Source organism: Chelonia mydas, chromosome 16 (genome assembly GCF_015237465.2).
Source record: "Chelonia mydas isolate rCheMyd1 chromosome 16, rCheMyd1.pri.v2, whole genome shotgun sequence".
NCBI lineage: Eukaryota > Metazoa > Chordata > Testudines > Cheloniidae > Chelonia > Chelonia mydas.
Window position 1 is genome coordinate 24290452 of NC_057857.1, and position 22234 is coordinate 24312685.

A 22234-nucleotide genomic window follows, 5' to 3' on the forward strand; every position below is an offset into this window, starting at 1 on the left:
GAATGTTACAAAGAATTCATTTAGCTTCTCCGCAATGGCCTTGTCGTCCTTGAGTGCTCCGTTAGCATCTCAATCGTCCAGTAACCCCACAGGTTGTTTAGCGGGCTTCCTGCTTCTGATGTACGTAAAACAATTTTTGCTGTTACTTTTTGAATCTTTTGCTAACTGTTCTTCAAATTCTTTTTTGGTCTTCCTAAGTATATTTTTTACACTTCATTTGCCAGAGTTTATGCTCCTTCCTATTTTCCTCACTAGGATTTAACTTCCACTTTTTAAAGGATGCCTTTTTGCCTCTCCCTGCTTCTTCTACTTTGTTGTTTAGCCATGGTGGCACTTTTTTGGTTCTCTTACTATGTTTTTTAATTTGGGGTATATATTTGAGTCTCTATTTTGGTGTCTTTAAAAAGTTTCCATGCAGCTTGCAAGGATTTCACTTTTGGCACTGTACTTTTTAATTTCTGTTTAACTAACTTCCTCATTTTTGTGTAGTTCCCCTTTCTAAAATTAAATGCTACATGGTGGGCTGCTGTGGTGTTTCTGCCCCTTCCCCCCACAGGGCTATTAAATTTAATTATATTATGGTCACTATTACCAAGCGGTTCCACTATAATCACCTCTTGGACCAGATCCCGTGACCCATACAAACATTTTCAAAAATACCTTGGCATTATCATTGTTCAGACACTGCCATCTGTTGAGCTTTGTCTCTGGTGACCAACCACAAAGGTAATAACACTGGTAGCACAAAGGACTGGTCCCAATGCAACAGAGCGGTGCCCCGTGGTAATAAGAAGACCATGAACATTAGTTGCTCTTGAAGTATATTGTGTTTATACTGTTCACAGGAACATAATCATAATTGTCATTTCTATAGCAGCTTTCATCCAAGGATCTCAAATACTTTACACACACTAATGAATTAAACCTCACAGGACCTCTGCCAGGTGATCTTATCTTAGCTATGTTAAAGACAGAGAACGGACTTGGACATGATCAGACAGCAGTCACAGAAGTGGGAACAGAACCCACGAACTGGCCTGACTCCCAGCACAGCTGGAGCAGGTCAGTTATTAACCTCAGCAACCCTAAACTACATTTTGGGCTATAAAGAGCTGTTGATTGGCTGAGCTGTATGCCTATCTGTAACAGAAACCAATCGGTTGCAAAAGTGAGGGCAGAGAAACCTATCAGCGAAAAGGAGAGGGTTATTTAGCTATTCACAAGGCAGATACACAGAGAGGTTACAGGGCTGTAATGAAAAAGAGTAATTCAAAAAGGATTTTAGAAAAGGGAACTAGCTTTCTAGGTGAGAAAAGATCAGAATATAAAGGGCCACCTGACAGGGTGAGTTAGGTGAAAAAAGATCAGAATATAAAGGGCCACCTGACAGGGTGAGTTAGGGCAGACACATCATGAGCAAAATAAATCAGACGGGGGAAATCAGGATTATTTGATCATTAGCCATGTAATTAAGACTAGAGGATCAGATACAGAGGACCAGCCTGTAACAAGAGGGAAGCAGCACAGTGTAATGAGCTGCCTGCTCAGCCAGCCTTTCTTGGCCTTGTAAGGGGAGAGAGTGTGGACAGACCTGGATGGGGGCTTCCCACCGAGGGCATCTTGCTCTTAACATTGAGTGGGGCCAGGCCTGCCTGGAGGGACCTGTAGCTTCCTGTAGCCCCCGCCCCAAGTGCAGGAGTGGAAGAGAAGTATCTTGTGGGCAGGTTTCCATTAGGTGGGGTCAGCCGGACTGCTCACTTCCCTACAGTTAGGTAGGAAATCTTTGCAGCATGTTGGCCTTAGAAGATGCTGCTCTTTGGATTTGCTCTTCAGCTTCCTTCCAGTCTACTCTCCTGCTTCCCCGAGCAGTAAACAAACCATGCTGCAGAGACGGAAACTTTAGCTTTCTTGCACTGAGGCGTTGTTTCACGGATACGGGTTTTATATGCCATTTAAAAAATACGTCTCTGGTTCCAGCACCGCTAGCGCTGTTAAAACCAGGACCGATTGCCAGAACCTTTCCCCTTCTCCCCATTCATGCTCTCTGCACTCGATGCAGCGGCGGCGGTGCGAGCAGGCTCGCCTCGGGTAAGTCGCCGTGTGGCCCGGCAGCGGGCGGGGGCCGGGGCCGGGGCCGGGCCGGGCCGCCGGGCACACGCCGAGCGCCGCGCCTGGAGCGGGCGCCGGGGGCCGGGGCGCGGAGCCCCGGCGGGGCGGGCCGGGGCGGGCTCCGGCGGGCGGGGGGCTCTGCGCAGCGCGGCGGCTCCGAGCCTGTGTCCGCCGCGCCGGCTCCCGCCGCCCGCGCCGCAGCTCCGCCGGGGGGTCCGGGCGCCGGGGCCGGGGGGCCGCGCTCCCGCCGGGTAAGGCACCGCCGCCGCCCCGCTCTCCGCCCCGCCGGGCCCCGCCGGCCGCCGCCTCCCGCCCCGCCGGGCCCCGCCGGCCGCCGCCTCCCGCCGGGCCGCGCCGCGCCGGGCGATGAGCAGCTGCTTCTGCCTGCGACGGGGCAGGCGCGACCGGCCGCCGCCCGCCGCCCGGGCAACAGTTAAGTGTCCCCGGCCCGGCCGCGGCCCCCGCCCCGCTCTCCGCCCGGCCAGGCCGCGCCGCCCGGGGAGGGTGCGGGCCTGGCGGGGCGCCTGCTGGGCAGGTCGCGCTGCTGCCGGCCCGTCGCGGGGCGGGTTTCCTGGGGGCCCCCGGCCTGGGCAGCCTCCGCCCCGGGGCGCCAGGGCCGGGGCCCGCTCGTGTCCCCGCCCCGGCGGCGAGCTGCGGGGCTAGGGCGGGTCGGAGTCCCGGGGACGCTGGCGGGAGCAGCCGGGCTTTGTCCTCTGCCTTCAGCCAAAACACACCCCCTGCCCCCAAGAGCGGTAACGCAAATCCATCTGCGCTGGCAAACAATGGGGCGAGGAGACGCTCCCAGGCGAGGCACAGAAGCCTCACGGGGCTAGTCAACAACAGACACTTTCCAGGGCGGCTTCCAGCTTTTATGTTCACCTCTGCCTTTGTGCGCACTCAGTTACAGCCACAATTGGGGGGTGGGGAGGGGGGCTGCCTACCTTGCCTGTGCCTCTCTGCCTGCACCACAAAGAGCGACAATGATTTTCCAGTTTGCCCCTGTCCTGGCCACCATTTTTCTGGCTGGGGATTGAGAAGAAGCCCATCCACCCCTCTCATTGCTCACCTGCAAGCTGTTGGGGACCGAAGTCAGGAACTTGCAGTCCGTGGAGCCTTGCGGTACAATCCTGGATTCTGCAAACGCTTATGCCTATGCTTAATTAGATACGTGAGTTGTCCCATGGTCTTATTTCTGGCCTTCTGAGGGACCACCTGCACCAAGGGAGACCAGCAGTGAGTTCACGGGGCTCGCCAAAGTCATGGTGAATTTCTCAGTTTGGACTGGGTGCTCTTCGGTGCTGGCAACAGGGTTCGTTGTCGCTGGGTGTGTGTTAGCATTGTGTTCTGGAGGAGACCCTCTCAGTGCAGCACCCAACCACCTGTGTAGATAAACTAAGTTATTTGATCTGCTGGGTCAGTTGCAATAGTAGCTCCAATAATCTGCAAGATGATCTAGAGTCCTGGCGACCTTGGCCTGCCGATTCGTCCGTGGGAAGTAGTGGACTTTGTGGTGAAAGAGCAGCATGTGAGGTGAAGTGTTTTGCTACAGGTGCTTACACCTTAGTATTTCTTGATTTCTCCCTCCCCAATTCTCAGGGGTCTCTCCCCAGCCAAGCTGATAACGTGCATTTCCTCCTCCTGGAACATGGGCTGGGCAATGGCATTGGTGACTGGCAGCTTTCTTTATTCCCCTCCAACTTACGCAAGTCCCAGTGATGTATTTCTGCTCTGGTGTTTGGGAAGGTTCACCCAGCTTCACTCAACCTTATCATGTGTTAGGCTCTGTCTAGACTAGGATTTAAAGATGTGGTATTAGGTCAGGCCAGCGAACATGATCTAATTTACACTTTCTGAAAGGCTAGGTCTATCCTTCAGTTGAACCTGTAAAGCTCTGTCGATCAGGGGTGCGATTTCTTTTTATTAACACAGCTATGCCTGTATAAGCCTTAGCATGGCTGTAGTTATGCCAGTATAACTGTTCTTACACTCATATAGCTAATGCCAATTCCCTGACCCCGTATAAGCACCGTTATACCAGTATAACCATGTCCACACTTGGGGCAGCTTTGCGTGTTCAGCTATACTGGCCTGACAATACCTGCAGAACCCTCTAAATGTAGACAAGGCCTAACACCCTTGTCAAGACAAGGCAAATTGTACTTCAGCAGGTACCAAGGTAGTCAAGGTAAAGCTTAGATTCCCCACTAGGTTTCAACTCAACCAAGTTAGCATGTGCTAAGCAGTGGTTCTCAACCAGGGGCATGCATACCTGGTGCAGAGGTCTTCTAAGGGGGTACATCCACTCATCTAGATATTTGCCTAGTTTTACAAAAGACTACATAAAAAGCACTAGCAAAGTCAGTACAAGCTAAAATCCATACAATGACTTGTTCATATTGCTCTGTATACTGTACACTGACATGTAAGTACAATATTTATATTCAAATTGATTTATAATTGTGTGGTAAAAACGTGTAACAGTGTGGCAGTGACACTTCTGTATTTTAATGTCTGATTTTGTAAGCAAGTAGTTTTTAAGTGAGGTGAAACTTGCGGGGTACACAGGACAAATCAGAGCCCTGAAAAGGGTACGGTAGTCTGGAGAGGTTGAGAGCTATTGTGCTAAAGTTTGGCCTTGTCTTGACTGGAATGATAGTGTGTGTTAGATTGAGAGAGCTAACATCACCTAACAATGCATCTTTAAATCCTAGCCAAGACTGGGCCTTACCCATCAACTTTCCTCTGGGTACAGTAGGATATTTAAAGCTTAAAATCTGATGTAGTTCATGGGGTCATGGCACTGAACATAATGTGTCAATTCTGGTCTCATTATGCATAGCTGTCTCCAACACCAAATCTAAGGCTTTAGCTCAGTTCCCGTGACGCGAAGGCGCTTGTCTACACACACCCTGGTATCAAAATGACTCAGAAGGAACTAGCTCGGATGGAATCCAAACCTTAGGTTACTTCAGTGCAAGTCGTCCCTGTGTGGACACTTTATTTGGATTGAGTGTCCTATTTCAATTTCCTTTGGCAATTTTTTTTTAATGATTTAAGAGAAATTGAAATAGGGCACTGGTAATCCAGAACAAGTGTCACAAATGGACTTGCACTGACATAACTGCAGATGTAAGTTACAACCAATTTAATTATTTCAGTTCCTGTTCCTGGTTAGACCAGCCCAAGTTCCCGTCTGTGCTGCAGACAGTAACTGCGCTGTGCAGGTGGCAGCTGTACTGAAAGTGGGGCCCTTCCTTAGCTCCAGGGTAGAGAGGACCTAATGCAAAGCGATAGCTCTCTTCATGGATGACGTTTGAAACTGAAGTTGTGACTACCTGTGACCATCAAAGCTTCCACGGCATTGGAACCCAGTATCCTGGCCAAAATCTAACTGTCTGCCTAAAATTCTCCCCTGTCGTAAAACTGGCTGTGAGCTATTGAGCAGCTGCTACATCACGCCCCAAGTTGGAGGTGGGTGAAGGGATCGTGACTGTGTGTCAGTTTGTAGTGCCGTGCAATCCCCTTTGTGCTGAGAGTTGCTGTGTAAATGTGAGTGCTATTAATAGCTACAGCTTTTTAGAATGAACTTGCAAACAATCTTCCAATGGTATTTGAGTTAAGGCTACGGTAATATCTCTCTCCATAGACTTTGTAGCTTTATTTCTCCTTTGGTACAGGAAGTCAGTAAGAGGTTTTAATTTTTCAGTTTAATCTTTGCTGAATGTCATTCTGCCTTTGCGGTAACAAGTTAGCGTCAGAAGTGCAGCGCATGTGGTTGAAGGAGGAAACGATAAAATTGTCCTCCCTGCCATTCAGCTTTAGAGCTGTGCTGGTTTCTCATGGCGTGTTGTGTATCTACCAAGTAGATGATCAGATTTGCTCCACTCTCACACAATTTGTTCTTTAAGTTGTTTGTTTTTGAATTTGTAAAACTTTGTTTTCTAGTTTACCTTAGTGTTCCATTTTTTAAACTAACAGAAATTCACCATTAGAGTATGCAAGTATATTTGTCCTGTGCTCTAGTGTTCCTGTGCCTGTGGTCAGGGCGTGTTAATGAAATACTTGAAATGGACAATAAAGCTATTATACGTGTAGGGTAAACCAATACAAATGAAGATGACATACAATGAAAATAAGGTGGGAGAGAAAGGTAGGGAAGGAGAAAGGGAAAGAGTGTGTTTATAAAGATATAAACACAAGGGATTAAGATACCAGTCAGAAGGGGAGCTTTGTATATCTGTTGATCTGTGACCTAAGGGAAGTTAGCAAAGGCTGTGAAATGAAGTCTTACGGGAGAAGCTAGGATAAAAAGAACTAGACTCGGCTTTGACCTGGTTGGACAATGTAACTTGTTTCAATAATGAGCACTGTTAGCAACCCCCTCAGGGATCTTGGGTTTTTCAAGAAACTCAGAAAACTCTTTTGAAGGAATCTAAGGTACTGGAACATGTTACCTGAGAGCACGCTGCTTCTTCCAATTGAGAGGAATATTTGTATTAGATAAAGATAAAGGCTCTCAGTTAAAGTCCACAGGTCCCATGAATAGAGTTAGTGTCTCCTGGATTGTGTGCTCCTCAGCCCAGGTGATCAGCAATGTTCTCTCCAAAGATGGACCCAGAGCTAAAAACCCCTAAATATTGTCTGTGCGTTTGTACAAAGGGGTCAAAAGATCCTCCGACTCGGGATCCTATTTCAGTTTGGGTGACCTTTGCCACTGAATGCTTGTTTGATATTCATCCTTTTGAAATATTCTGTCCTGATACACCTTCTGCTATTGGCCTCCAGCCTCCCTCTCTTCACTGCTGTGTTGACCACTCTTAAGGCTGAAGATATCTCTAGAATGGGATATACCAGGATCAAGCGGTGGGCTACTTTGTCCATTTTCTTTTAAAAGGCCAGCAGTCTATTGGCTCAGAGCCCAGTGCCGCAGGAAGTCCGGCCCAGCTGATTAATGTCGTGTCCACAGGTAAAACCTCTGACATCTTGACCCTTTGCTGGTTTGCGGTTGGGAAGTCCCAAGGTTGATCTCTGCTGCATGGCCCCATAGAGCACTGCCAGGCCAGCTGTCTGCAGCAGGATGGAGTTGAAACGCTGGTTAGAGTCCTCTAGCTGTGACAAAGGGTAGCATGGGGGGAATGATGAGGTTTTCAGAGGTTATTGTGAGTCTCTCCCAAAGGATCAGGCTCTTCCTCTTCCATGCCCCTGCAGCTTTGGGGAGCTCTCAGAACGCGGGGCACTGTTTGGGTCACTGCTGCCCCTTAGGCTTACTGGAGAACTCACCACAAGGCAGTGGTAGGAGCATGTTTCCAGTGAAGGGATGGTCAGGCTGACTCTGATGAGTTGAACCCTGTGGGGAGAGAGCTCCCACTAACCAACTAGCAAGAAGCAGTCAGGCTCCTTATTATAGTGATGGATCAGGATGGCAGTGCTTGCATTTCCTGGGTGAATGTAGGTGTTTGCCCGTGCTGCGTCTGCTCCGCAGTGTGGGAGCCTGACTCCTCTGTGCCACGATGACACAAGGAAAATTAAGAGTTGGCTTATTTATAACAATGCATGATCCTGCTCAGGGTGAGCTGCTGATGCAAATAGAGAAACCCTCCCTCCCTAGCATGTGATGTGGAGATCTCAGGGAAGAACTTGTCTACTTCTCCCCAACCATCTATGTGCCTCCCTCCACGCTCTCCTTTATATGTGGAATATCTTCTCTTCCTCCAAATCCCTCCTCAAGACCTCTCTCTGCTGTGATGCCGACAAGAGACTGGCCAGCAAATAATAGCCAGCTTGAAGGCCAGTCGGGGATGGTCATTCTGGACTTATTTAATAATAAAATCAGCACTATGAACAATGTCTGTCAAAAGCGTATTCTCCCAGCCTTGGCCCGTTGCTTGTCGACCTAGATTTTGAGCTTTCCAGGCAGGGACGAGTCCTCCGGTGCAGTGGGTCGTGCCTAGAGTACCGGTGCTACTGGAGTGCGAGGGATGGCAAGTGAGCTCTTTGGCCGGCAAAGTCCCTCTCCCCTCCTTCCCTAATGAGCAGTGCCCACAGCAGTGATTTGAATCTGCCCTCCTAGAGCTCGGCATCTTCGGTCTCCCAGCCAACATGGACTGGGTGTGCACAGGGCGTTTGGACTGACCTAAAGGGAGAATGTTTTCCCATTAGCTGGAAGCAATCTCTTAATTGATTTGATCTGTTCCCAAAGCGACCCTGCTCAGGATGGATTTGGGGTGGGGGGCCTATCCATACAGAATTATACAAATACTGAGGGTATCAAATGGGATTATAAAATGCAGCCTCCCGATCAGCTGGTTTGAGTTCTCAGCTGCAGAGCGTCTAGCCAGGGCTACAGGTCAGCCTTGCACTGTTCAAAGAGAAACTCGCTGTAATAACAAGCTGTCTAATAGAAATGTTTGCGTAATCCTCCATCTTTATTCAATCCACTCTTTTATTGTTAAGGAAAAAAATCACGAGTTCAGACACATGAATGTAAAGCAAGCAAACTTCATTAATGCCTCCCAGGGAGGAATGAAGTGTAACCAGTCGTGTTCGCCCAGCCAGGGTCTCCTCTGTGACCTGTTTAAAGTTCACAAAAATATTTATCTGCATTCCCAGTGGACATCCTCCCCATCCATACCCATTCCAGGCGCATCCCAGGACCATCCCCAAGATGAGAAATTGCCCTAAATAGGCAACCCGCAGCCCAACAGAGCTGTCTGAATAATCCTAGTTCTTCTGTGACATGGCGCTGTAGCTACGCGCCCCTGGTAGCAGAGTACAGGACTGCAGCTAAATCTGACCGCAGCACACGTGCTGGGAAGGGAAGGGCTCCTACTCCATGCTCGTAGGATGTGAGCCAGGGTTTGGCAGCAGAGCTGTAGGAGCTGCGCTAGGCACAGTGTGTGACAGCCGAACCCCGCCCCGGGGCACTAGCCGTCTGAGGGCACAGCCCAAGCCCTCGGTGGGGTGAGGTCTGGAGAGCTGGAATGTTTCCCAGAGCAGCTGGGTCTTCAGGAGGCTTGGGATGGAGGGAAGGCTGGAAGTGTAGCGCACGCTGATTGGCAGCCCGTGGTGGGCCTATAGGTGCTGTGAAAGACGGCACAAAGGCAAGGGAACTTCTAAGATCACTCCCTTCCCCGAGGTGATCCCCTCAGCCTCATGTGAAGCCAACACATCCCTCTGGTTGTACAGCACCTTGCACAATGGAGCCCTGTTTGTGGTCAAATGCACATCTAGTCCCTGTTGGCTCAAGGAGCCAGGGCCCGAGTCTATGCAGTCCTGCTCCCAGGGGAGCAGGATCGGGCCTGTATCGTTATGCACGGGTCTAGCCCAGTCTGGGTATGCTTCCCCTGGATAATTGTTGGAGCCTGTTTGCCAGGTTACAGTGCCATGTCTGCATTGGCTGCGTCATGGGGGAACCTGGCTAGAAGGGAATGTGTCGAGCTGGCCACGCTGTGCTGCTCCACCAGGAATAGGAGTCAAGCTCTGGCCTTCCTTTGACTGTGTGCGTACATCTCCCACGCCCCCTGAGACAGTGTCACATCTGTGACTCAGCCCAGCAGCCTCCATCTCCTGCCATCTCAAAGGAGAAAGGCCTGTTTCTTTAGCTCTTAACCTCTGCTGTTACCCATACAAAAAGGCTTTGTGTGAGCAGTGACAAAGTAAGGATTGATGCTGTTTCCTGCCCCCTGCCCACCATGCTGTGAGTCAGACACCCACAAAACAGCTTTGTGCTTTTGCTACACGGCACCTCATTGACAAAGGCACCTTTCCCCCTTAAATTGAGGGCAGATTCGTGTCAGCCTTAATGGAATGAGAAGTGCATTTTTATTGAGCTACACCCCAGGGTACATACAGAAGCTCTTGCCTGTGTCTGTAGCTCTCTCCAGACACTGAGCACGGATCTGTGACTTGTTCTAAAGGTTGCAGACACCCACTGGGCTGGCACTTACAAGTCAGACGACGGGCTGCTAAATTCTAGGGTGACCGGTCTTGAAGGAGAACCCAGTTTACAGATGCTCTGGCAAGTCTCTGTTCAGTGCAGCATGGTCCGTACCAGTCTGGCCGCAGCACTGCCAACGTCCCGGTGGAGAGAAGGCCAGAGAAATACTGGTATTTAGAATCCCTGGGCATCTTTCCCACTATGCAAAGTTCCCCAGGCATCTGGATGATTCCCCAGAATTATTTCCCCTGCAGAGTCCTCTGAGCTGCGCACCGTTCCCCAGTGCTCTGGTGGTAGAGGAGGGGCAGGGACCTTTGATGCTGCTGTTGTTTCTCTTGGGAGACACTTGGATTCTCTGACAGGGCCAGTCAGGCAGCAGCCTCGCCGTTGAGCCAGCGTGCTCCCAGGCAGAGGGCGCTGGACGGGACTTTCATGAAGCCCATTCCTGGGGCTATCAAGGGGGCTCCTCACTGGTGCTGAGCACCCAGCCTGTGCTGTCCAAGAGTGGGTGAGTTCAAAGCCCTGTTCTCTGCTCCTCAGTCGCTGCAATGCTTTTCCCTCTGTCCGGGACCCAGCTCCTGTGGCCAGCCAGCAGAGTCAGATGCCAAGAACTGCCCCTTCCCAACGAGGGGTGGAGCTGCAGGCCAGGTTCTTAGCAGAATGACATTGGGAGAGTTGGTGCCCGGATCCCATGACGTCCAGTACCATTTGGGTGAGTTGGGCTTTCATTGGATTCCGAGACCAGCTACGCAGCACAGGGGCTTACTGGCTTTGGCTAGTCAGGTTTGGGCTGGGGGACTGCAGCCGTTTGCCTTTACGCTGAGCTCTCTGTACCCTCCTTTACCCTGCTCCCACTGCTGAGCTGTGTGCCTGGCAAGCATCCTGCAATACCAAAACCACGCAGCAGCATTCCATGGGCCTTTGAGGAAGTGGTCCCTCCTTTACGTGTGTCAGAAGCTGGAACTTCATGTTTTCTCTTAAACCGTGATCTCCTCAGGGTCCGGCAGCTGCTGGCAGCGTCCAGAGCAAAATAACTCTATGTGGGGAGACTTGAGGGCTACTAATAAGCAGAAGTGTATTTTTGGTCCTGGGTGCAATAAAGCAACGAGTATTTTCAGCCAGCGTCTGCGAGTGAAGCCTAGGGAGACTACACAAATTGTTCATGAGGCACACCAGAAAAAGTTCCGCTCCACCAGAAACCGTGGTTACGAGGAGCCCTGGTAATGCTGGAATTGCATGGGAAATTGGCTTCTCCTTAGATGCTCACAGCTCACGAGGGCCGATTTTTTTCGATTTAAAAAAAAAAAATTCTGTTCATGGTTTTCACTAACTCTCATAGACTGCAGCAATCTTCCGTCTGCGCAGCTGCTTCTCACTAAACCTTTAGTTCCATGGGAACCCAAAACTGCGGTTCAGGGATAAACAGCGTCCGGGGCCAGCATTGCCCTGTAATTCTTGAGATTAAAGAGCTACAGGCGGCTTGAGCTACATTTCTGTGTGAGCCAGCTAGACAATGCTGAGGAACTCCGCTAGACACAGAAAGAAAGAAAGCCGTCTGGGATGGGGGGAAGTGTTGACCCTTCCGTGCCCTGCTCTAAAAAGGGCACTGGGATGGGCTGAGTGAAACGAGCCAGCGTAACTCAGAAGTGTGGAGGGTTCTGATGACAAACTGTATTCTGCATCTCCTGACTTCTGTACATTTAAAATCTGAAGCTAAACGTTGTGCAAGCTTGGGGGGAGGCGAGGGGATGCAGTGGTGATGTGGCTGAACTCTTTAGTTCAGGGGTAGAGCTGGCTGGAGACTGGCGAACGTTTTCAGAAAGATTCACAGAAATTTTCTGGGTTTTTAACACCCCTCCCTCCCAATTTGTCAGGTTCTAGTTTTTCGTTGAAAAGCGAGAAAGTTTCAAAAGAAATGACGTTTTTATGCAAAACTGTCCATTTTGGGAAAGTCCATCTGTGCTTAAATCACGCGTGCTGTCCCTGTGCAGTGTGACCGGGCAGGCTTTCCCCAGCTCTTTAGTGCAGTATTACATAACATACCAGCTCTCCTCCTTGGGGCCAGCTGTTCTTCGGAGGCGGGATGGGACTGTGGCATGGTTTGCATCCCCGTGACTCCTGGGTTGGTGTGTTAGAGAGGCTGGGAGGTTCTGAGGAGGAGAAGCTGCTTCAGGCAAATCACATGCACGGACAGGTAGCTGGTTTGTTAGCTGCCTAGAGGAAATGGCTTGGGCCAAGATTTTCAAAAGCTGTGATTTTTTGGACACCCAATGTGAGTCGCCACAAAGGGATGGGTGTCCATTTTCAAAGGGCGATTGCTCGGCGCTTGCTGGAAATGAGGCCTCCCCGAATCACCAGTCACTTATGAAAATCGTGGCCTTGCTGGTTTGTGGGTTTCAGAGAAAAGGTATTGTCCGCTCCGTTCTTGTGAGCCTTCCAGCGGAGGACCGCCTGTCGTGATGTCCAATCCCTTATGGGGCAGCTGCTTAGGGGGCAGTTGGGATGGTGTTTTCCACAAATGGAAGGAAGGAAAGACTTTTTCATCCCAACATTCTAGCATGTCGAGTCCTGGCACTGGTCCTGAAGGCTAAGCCTGGGTTCGCCTACTGCCAGTCAGCGCTGCCACTGTGGTACCTGCCTCTGTTGTCGCGTTTGGATGCAGCAATAGTTGGTGAAACGGAAACACTTAAGCGGAATAGACACCCTTCCCCTTTGCTTAGATCGCAGTCGCCATTTCGAAATCTGCTGAGGGTCTCTTTTCCTGTTGTGAACTAGGGAATATCATTATTTCTTTGAAGGACAGTGTGGATTCACCTAAGGGACGTTAACATCAATATTTGTTACATAGCAAAAGAAATTGATGGGCATCAGTAGGTCACGAAGCTATTGCGAGCAACCTGGAAGTGTGTTTATCAGTAAACGTATCTACACATCTCTGTGCAGATTTACGTATTCTGTATTTTAATTCACATTATGCTGTGTCAGCACTGCACAGCATAATGCGTTCAGTTTTGAATTGTCAATTGCAAAGCATTTTGGGAGGTTGGTAGGTTGCAGTGTTTTGAACCCCAAGCAACAGCATTGGGTTTGGGTTGTTTGTTGTATATAACTAAACATGAGAAACATCTTTGCTGGAAGGTGCCGGCTGTGGGTGGGCTGCAGTCTCTCCATTCTCAGGGCTGCCTTCATTCTCCTGCGCTGACTGTGTGAAGCTGAGGAATCTGTATGCGAAACAGAAGGGGAAAACGCCAGGGTTCAAAATGCAAATTCCTGTCTCCAGATTGCTAGAAGCTTGAGTTGTCTGGAGAATGAAGGGAGCTGCATCTCCGTTTCTTTGAATTTTCAAGAAACTAGAAGCAGTACTCTTCCTGACACCAGTGTGGTTGCTTCATTGACATCGTAGACGGACGCTGACCATTGGGGTTTTGGCGGGTGGGGGTGCTACAGATATGCTCACTCTCCATGTAGCACGGTTCTGTCGGACACCAGAGTCACCTTTTATTGCCTGCACCATGACGCGGCAGTAGGAAGTGCGCACACCAGCACTCACCTCTGCCTGTTTGAGAAGCAATAAGCAACCAGCCCTGAAGAGGTTGGGGTTTAATTGCTGTGAAAATGCAACTGAATGAGGTAGCTTTTTGCACGGCTTGTCTGGCCAGCTTCCCAGCAGCAACGCTCTTTTACACAGTGCTGCCTTTTCATCGCTTGGCGTCGGGGTGGCTTCCTGGCGCATTCCTACCTGGAAGCAAGAGAGGACTTGCCTCGACCGGCTTTCTTGGCAGGATGCCACAAGCAATGGCACCGTTCCCCCAGCCTTGCCTGGACTCCGCCCCGGCTAGAATTCTGTCCCAGCCCTCCCACCTACTCCTGGGACCCGCGCGCTCCGGGTGACCTATCCGCTGACTGCTCCCTCAGGCTCTCAGGCCCGCTCCCCTGCTACACTTGGCACACCCCGCCCCTCGAAGTCACTCCAAACCCAGCTACGCTGTGTGCGTGCGAAAGTCTCCAGGCCATGGGCCTGTTTGCGCCTCCCTGGTGTCTCAGCTGTGTGGGACAGGCATGTCATTCTGTGTCCCAGCTGCTGTACAGTGCCAGGTACGTGGTGAACCAGGTGCCATGTAAACCAGGTCTCTAACCTGCTCTCGCTAAGCCCTGAAGGGAAGCAGGCTCACAGTGCAATCCTCGGCTTGTCTGCTTGTCTGCTACTGAGCTGCAAGGGGGAACCTTGGAACAGAGTCATTCAAAGTAGCTTCCTTCCCTCCAGGAATGGCAGAGCCACCTGAGCCCAGTTGAATCACAGGGGTCAGTTTGCCTTTCATTGGGTGATGGGCTAAGTTTTACTTATGGGCACTCGATGGGGACCAGCCCAGGCTAAGTGTCCTGGAAACAATCAAGTTAATCTCAGAAGAGGCTGTTGGCCTGAATTCCTGACTTATCAGAGAGGGCGCAAATGTAAGTTCTTATCAAAAGCAAATGCCTCTTTAAAAATCCTTGAAAGCTTGAGCACTTTAAAATGCTGAAGGTGTGTGTGGCCATAGCAGGAGCTGCTCCAGCACACGGGGGCTCTGCGGGCGGGCTATGCATGTGCTAGGTTTTCTGTCTAAGGGGCTGTGCTGCTGTGTAGCCCTCTAACTCTGCCTCCCTGTTTCAGGCACAGTCCATAATGCCTGAAGTCCGAGACCTTTCCGATGCCTTGCCGGATGTGCCAATGGATCCTATCACAGGAGTTGGAGTGGTTGCATCTCGGAACCGGGCACCGACAGGTTACGACGTAGTAAGTAGAGCTGATAATGCCTTGGCAATATGGTTAGTTTGTCCTTTGCTTTGCAGAGAGCAGTATATCCTCCAGAGAACAGGCAGGCTGTTTGTGTGCTCACCTTGAAGAACGTGTTTGGGGGTTCTTTTTTTTACCAGCCACCCTCCTCCAGTATTTTAGCAATACTTTCCATGTGCAGTCATGTTAGTGCATCTCCTCCCCGCCACTGGCATATCATGCGAAGCGCAAGTGTAATTACCTGGAGGAGGGCTTTCCAGAAACAGCTGGCCAATGTGGCATGCAAATTTAATAATCCTAGTAACACCCATCTTGAAGGGTTCCAAAGCATGGTACAGATTAAATCTATGTATAAATGAATCCCGTATCAGCTGTTTAACGTCACACCTCAACACGGTGCAGCTCTTCAGGCTGGAAAGCAAAGAATTCTACATCCAGCTGAAATTGCAGGGAGAACTTAGCGAGCAGAATGCTACCCTGTAAACTGGACTTTGGTAGGAAGCTGGGCAGCTGGGAGAGGTACTTGGGTACTGCAGTGTTGAGGCCATAGAAGTATCTTCATGGCTAGACAGATGTGGGTACTTAGCAGCTGCTTAGCCCTTAGGTCGATTGGTCAAATTGCTCTGGAACCAGAACAAGAATTTTTCCTAAGGCTAGTGACCCAAACCAGTGAAAGATTCTAACATATTAAACTTGTATAGCTGTAAATTGCAAACATAGCTACCCCATCAGGGCAGACCAATGGTCCATCTGTTCCCCTCCTCCTGCTCTTTCCACAGTACAGCACAGCGACCAATCAGCAGCCCCCAGCAGAGGCCAGTTACCTGCTTGGCGCCACTCGCTCCTTTTAAAGCACTGGGTTGGGGGTCAATAAAATGTAAAAGGGAAGGGAAGGGCTCAGGCAAAGTTGTTTTCCCAGAGCCAAGTGAATCCTCCTCTGAGGCAGCCCTGTGAGCATTCTCCTCCTGTTCAAGTGTTATTTACACCAAAGTACAATAACTGGGTACCAACGAGCATCACAGCACACTTGCTGCATCTGACAGGTTACCTGGCTTGGAACAGCGGATGTAACTGATGAGCCAACGACATGGTAAAACGCAAGGAGACAGAGAGTGCCTCTGCAGTAGAGGGGTCCAGTAGGTCTTGGGGAATATTTGGTCTGTATTTGTTTGCGTGCAGCCCCTCACCATGGCTTTGAGTGGCATCTCCCTCAGTGTCTGGCTGAGCTGATGGATGGTCTAGGCAGGGCCTCGCAACTTCTGCTGCTTGGTGCATAATGTATCATGTTCCCGCGCTGTGACAGCATCACAGCATCCCCTCTCTGAACCAGAGGCAAATACCCTTTCAGCCCTCCCAGCAGGAGCCCTTGTGTGCCCATCCCGATGGAAGGTGAGTGAGTTATCTGCACCACCTCCCTGAGCTCCCAGGATATCAGAATTAAATATCACCTGGAGCGAGGCTAGCTGTGGGGAGGTGGAGGGGCTGGAGTGGGGCAGTTGTGGGCTCTTGGAGGTATTTGAGCCTGAGGGATTGTCACCTGCATGAGGAGTGCAATGTGCTGTGTGATTAGCCGTGTGCTGCATTCCCTGTGACTTACTGCTCAGGTCGGGCACTTATCCTGGTAGTGGCTTAACAGGCCTGTAGGACACTAATGCAGAGTAGAGTAAAGGAGCTAAAAACTCCTTCCTGTGGGTTCTCCAGGTGCTGTGGGGTTGTGATTGTGTTTATGGCTGTGGGTTTCTCTCCTTGGGGGCATAGGCATGAAGCTGTCGCTCCTCGAGTTTTGTCCCTTCTCTTATGTTTAGCTGTTCTCTGACCCCAGCCCCAGGCAGTGGGGAAGCAGGGCGGGTCTCCTGTCTCTGTCCCTCCTGTGCTCCCTTCCAGCCTGAGGTGTGGCAGATGAGCAATCAGACTCTGTCCACAGCTCCCAGTGAGCCCAGAGACCATGGGAAAGGGGATCCTAGGAGCTGCTGTGTCTGCATCCTCCCAGGTGGGGATCAGGCCCCTCGCCTCTCCCTGTCTGCGCACCGTCACTTTCACAGCCGTGCTGCTCATGGCCAACATGGAGCAGCAGAAAGTCCGGAGAAACCCCCTCAAGCCAAAGCCACAGGGGCAGCGCTCTAGCGAATTTGGTGGGATGCCGTCTGTGGCAAGAAGCCCCCTTGTCTGGCAAAGTGCCCTTAACCCCGAAAGATGCTTGGCCCCTACAGCGATGGGGAATGATGGCGTTAAGTCTACAGGCCAAAATCTACCCCTGGCTGCCTGCACTCGCCTCCCCCAGACATCTGTGTGTGATGCTCCTGCCCGCGGCCTGACCGCTGTGTCTCACGCACGTTTTCGAAGCATTGACCAATGCCGAGGCCCGTCTTTGCATGCCTGGAATGAGACTCCCTGGTGGATTTTCAGTGGTGCTGAGCGCCGCAGCTCCTGAGGGCAGCTTTGGGTCCAATCTAGGGTTGCCAACCCTCCTGGTTTCGCCGGGAGTCTCCTGGAATCGGGCTCTATCTCCTGGAGGCTATTGATGCCAAACCGGGAGATTTTAGGCTGCTAAAAGTCCGGCGGCAGAGCAGGGCTCAGGCAGCTCCCTACCTGCCCTGGCCCTGCGCTACTCCCAGAAGCAGCCAGCACGTCCCTGCAGCCCCTGGGGGGGTGGAAGGGGCAGGGGGTCTCCATGCGCTGCCCCTGCCCCAACTCGACTCCGCAGCTCCCATTGGGCAGGAACTGCAGCCAATGGGAGCTGCCAGGGCGGTGCTTGCGGGCATGGGCAGCGCATGGAGCCCACTGCCCTCCCACAGGGGTCACAGGGACGTGCCTGCTGCTTCCAGGAGTGGCGTGGGGGCAGGGAGCCTGCCTTAGCCCTGCTGCACCGTCGCCCGGGAGCTGCCCGAGGTAAGCGCCTCCCGGCCAGAGCCTCCAACCTGCACCCCAACCCTCTGCCCCAGCCCTGAGCCCCCTCCCAGAGCCTGCACCCCCTCCAGCACCCAAACTCCCTCCGAGCCCACACCCCTCACCTCCGTCTGCACCCTAACCCCCTGCTTCAGGCTTAGCCCGGAGCCCACTCCCACACTCCGAACCCCCAGCCCAGAGCCCACACCCCAACCTCCTGCCCCAGCCCGGTGAAAGTGAGTGAGTGTGGGGGAGAGCTAGTGACGGAGGGAGGGGGGGATGGAGTGAGCGGGGCGGGGCCTTGGAGAAGGGGTGGGGCGGGGGGGGGTTGTGTGATTAGACAGTTGACAACCCTAGTCCACACTGTTCTTCTGATGTGTGTGATCCGCTAGGCAACCCTGAGAGCCTGGCTGGATCAGGCCTGCCGAAGTCAAGCAGAGGTCAGGCAGGTTGTGACTGGCGCCCAGATGTCAAAATGCAGACCTGGGAGCACAGTCCCCGCTCCCCATCTCCGGGCCGATCTAGTGGTAGAAGTTTGATACAGTGCTAGTCACCACTGTGTTTGGTGCCAAATAGTCTCTTCCATTGTACGCTTTTCCTTGTGACGTGTTTGAGTTTGTGCTTGGGAGACTACGGCTCTGTGCCTGCCTGCAGGGAGCCAGCTCCTCCCTCTGCCCTGTGTTGGGGCGAACACCATTTGGTGCTCCCCTGGCGAGAGGCAGTTCCCATGGCAAAGCAGGATTGGCTCGGGCTCTCTCTGATCTCAGTGCAGTGCTGGAAAGTCCATGGGGAGGGAGCCCTGCACATGATGTATGAAGTTTCCTGTTTACATTAGTCTATTTCTTCCTGCCACGGGTTTCCTGACGAGCGAATGCAGGCTCACATTCTTCGGGCTTGAAAGAGGCTGTGAAAGGCTAGTCTGGTGCTCCAGCATTAGAGATTAATTGCTGGCAGCAGTGCCTGGGCGTTTCCGTTCAGCATTTCAGTCAGTGGCATGTTAACCCCAGCTGCCTCTCTCTCTGCACAGCACCTTATCTGGGGATCTGCGTATCGGATTAACTAAGGGCTTGTCCACACGTAAAATGCTACAGCGGCTGCAGCATGTCGATGTAGACGCTGCCTACGCCAATGGGAAGGGCTCTCTGCTGGTAATCCACCTCCCCGAGCGGCGGTACTAGGTGGATGGAAGAATTCTCCTGTCGCCGGCCCTAGCACTGTCTACGTGGGGACTTAAGTCGGCTTAACTACCTGCTCAGTTGAGTGGATTTCTCACTGACCTAATTGTCTAGGATAGCCCAGCCCTAATTAAGCTTCCCACATGCCCTGTGACTGTGGTGAGCATGAGACCGATCGTGGCCCAGACCGGTGAAGTCTCTGTTCCAGGCCACACAATGCTTCAGGAAACCCAGGAGAGCTTTTTCGTTGACTTCAGTGGGCCTTGGATCGGGCTCCTGATAAGTGGCTGAGCCAGGAATAGATCCCACAGGAGTCCTGCCCCCTCCGCTCGCCAGGAGACGACACGGCCACCCACTAGCGAACACGTGCACTGAGGGAGGCGGTTGCTAGGAAGGGGCCTGCCCCTGCTCTGCTTTGGAATGAGCTTCCCAGTGTTGGTGAGTGGTTTGTGGGTGCGAAGGGCTGCGCTGGGAGAGTGGAGAGAGGGGGGAAGGCGAGGGTGGCAGGGTGACCAGGCCTGGCTTGTGCAAGGGAGCTGAGGCGATGGTCTGAGAGCTCAGGCGCTCCCCTGGGACAGGAATGAACGAGACTCTCCTGGCACATACCCTGGGTCTTGGCCTGCAGCTGGTTTCAAGCACTAACACCCTGTCAGAGGTGAGCTGCTCCCAAATGCACAAAATCTCCATCCGTCGCCTACAGCTGATCACTCTCCTTGCCCTGCTGTGGGCATCATGCTGGGCGCTAGGAGGCCCTGCGTTTCTCACATGCGCGCTGGGCATCGCCATACGCGGTAGAGAAGTGTTCAGGTAGGTCTGCAGTGCCATTAAACACCCCGGCTGGCCCAGCTCAGCTAACTCGGCTTGAGAGGATCGGGCCGTGGGGCTAGAAACGAGTGTATGCATCAGGGCTTGGGCAGAAGCCCCAGCTCTGGGAGCCCCCAAGAGGGAGCATCTGTCATGTGAGTGTGACTCAAGGCAGGATGTGGGGCACATTGACCAGAAAAAACAGCGCTGGGGTCCTCTCCTTTTAGTGCTTCCCCCCCGCTTTTTCACCAGACATGTGGGATGCTCCTTCATGGCTCAGCTTGGGCTGGGACACGCAGAGAGGGGTGCTCTGTGCGTGGCCAGCAAGTGACTGCAGGGTGGAAGAGCTTTTGCTCGATTTTGGCAAGAAAATGAAAGAAATGGGATTTCCTGGGAAGCTGCTGGGAGGTTTAATGTGTGTGTTTTGAGAACAGCTCCTGCTCAGCTGATGGGGGTGGAGGGGTGGCCTCAGAGAGGCATGGCCAGACCAGGCAACTTCTTAAACTTCAGCCCCCAAGTTTGTTCCTGAATGCAGAACCCCCGACAGGCCATTTTCCATCTCCGCTATCGCGTGTCTCTCAAGCTGAGCATTGCACAGCCAGCGACTGCAGTACATTCCTCTGTACCATTGACTCTGACAGATTATTTTCCTTGGAATTTAGTTTCCTGACCCCTTTTGATTACACTCTTTATCTGCATAAGACATGAACATGTTACAGACATTCCTTCATGGTATAGACTTACAGCAGTGTTAACCCTCTAAACTCCTTTAGACATCTGAGAGGAAGAAACAAACTAATTTTCCCTCTTTGGATCTACTCTTGAGGGATACTTAAAAGCTGTTAAAATCGGCCTGCACCGAAGCTCCTTGGTGTATTTGCTGCCCCCAGGGACCCAGGTGTTTACAGATTTTAGCATTATCTACGCAGCTCATAGATATTTTTAAAGGCCTGAGAATGAACGCCCCAAAGCAAGCTAAATGTTATGCCTAAAAACTCAATTAAAATCAACCACAACAAATTCCTCTTCCTCCTCCAAAATGAGAACTAGTGAAAAATAGAGGCGTTGTCTAGGCTTGTGCTAAATAGGTGACATAGAACAAGCAGCAAATGATTCCTGTGTCTGTCCTTCGGACTGAAATCGCTCCATGGTGGTTGCACCTGCGATGGCCCCTGCCCAGCTGTCCTCACTGGGGACTTCTCCTGCCTGGACAGAGAAATGTGCAGCTGTTGATTCTGGCTCTGTCGTTCGGATTTCCCTCAGGCACCCTCTCTATTTCAATCTCATGCATTTTAAAAGAACATGATTCCCCCAGGGGTTCCCTTTTCCCTGTGGGTCTGTGGAAGGAAACTCTAGCCACCTGCTTGTCTTGAGTCCTCCTACAATTGCAGAGCCTGAGAGCCCAGGAAAATGACTTGGCTTCAATTCTAGTGAATTCAAAATAGCAAAAGAGACTAAAAATTCTTTCTCAAAGTGCAGAGTTTAACCTCAGGGATGGTTGTTGGATGAAGCAAATCTAAAGAGAAGGCTTTGGGGTTTGATCCTGGAGGGCATTTTCCCTGGGGGAATGGGAGGACGTCTTACATTTTCTTTGTCTTTGCATTCATTCCTTTGTCTTTTCTTTTTGTTCTGTCCTGCTCATTGCTTCCTAAGAGCGCAGGAGGGAAATCCTGCCTTCTCTCCTGCTCCCTTTCAAACCTTCCACACCTCCTGTCTCTACAGCTTCTGCAGAATAAGGCCCCCTAATGTCGTCTGCCTCTCCCTTTCTGCTCCACTTCTTTTCTGGTCTCCTGCTCTCCCTTCTCCTGCCCCAAGTGGTGGGCAGTTTGGGAGCTGCCTAGCTCTGAGACACAGCATGATCTCTGGCCAAGATCTCCTGAAATCTATGGCATGACGGGCTCTGGCAGCTGCAGCCGAGTTCAGTTAGGGGATGTCTGCACCTTGGAGACTATACCGGCATGGCAATGTCAGCATAGCCCCATAGCGTAGATGCAGTCTACACTGCCAAAGTTTGTCGGCTGGTGAAGCGATACCCGCTCACTGAACAGAGCTGTGTCAGTGGAAGCCTTCTTCCATGGACGTAGCTGTGTCTGCACTGGTGGTTATGTCAGCTTGCGACAGCGGTCAGGAGTGTGGATTTAACTTTCCAGTGTAGATCAGGCCTTAGTGCCGCTGTGATCCTGGGGTGCTGCTGCTCGCACAGAGAAAGCGACAGTGAACGGGCACTGGTGCCTCCAGGAAAGAGCTTGTGTACAGGAGCTAAGCACGTTCTGCAGCTGATATCTTGTGTCTTTCTTTAAGACCAGGCTACGCCGGTTGTCTGGAGAGAGGCATGCGGCAGTAGGTCAGAAGGCACAAACTTAGTTTGTCAGGAGCCCACTGGACCATGATGCTAGGAATTGACCCCTTCTCCGTGTGAGCTTGTACTACCAAACCATTGGGCTGCTCAGAGTGCATGCCTCCCATGGCCTCTCAGGGCTGCTTTTCACAGAGACGTGTTCGTTATGCAGGGAGCAGACCTGGCGTGCAGCAGGCCACACCCGGCAGCCT

General features: G+C 51.8%; 1 protein-coding gene across 21 annotated transcripts in view; it reads left to right on the forward strand.

Annotated features, from left to right (window-relative positions):
• The first annotated feature begins 1231 nt into the window (after positions 1-1231).
• MVB12B (multivesicular body subunit 12B) overlaps positions 1232-22234 on the forward strand; it is a 100296-nt gene continuing 79293 nt past the window's right edge. For 4 of the 21 annotated variants that reach the window (XM_043530144.1, XM_043530135.1, XM_043530148.1 and 1 more), the window contains exons 1-2: positions 1240-1344; positions 14697-14819. In XM_043530144.1, coding sequence (XP_043386079.1) covers positions 1255-1344; positions 14697-14819 — 213 coding nt within the window. In that variant the 5' untranslated portion in view covers positions 1240-1254. The other 17 variants (XM_037879399.2, XM_043530146.1, XM_043530140.1 and 14 more) reach the window with 16 other exon arrangements.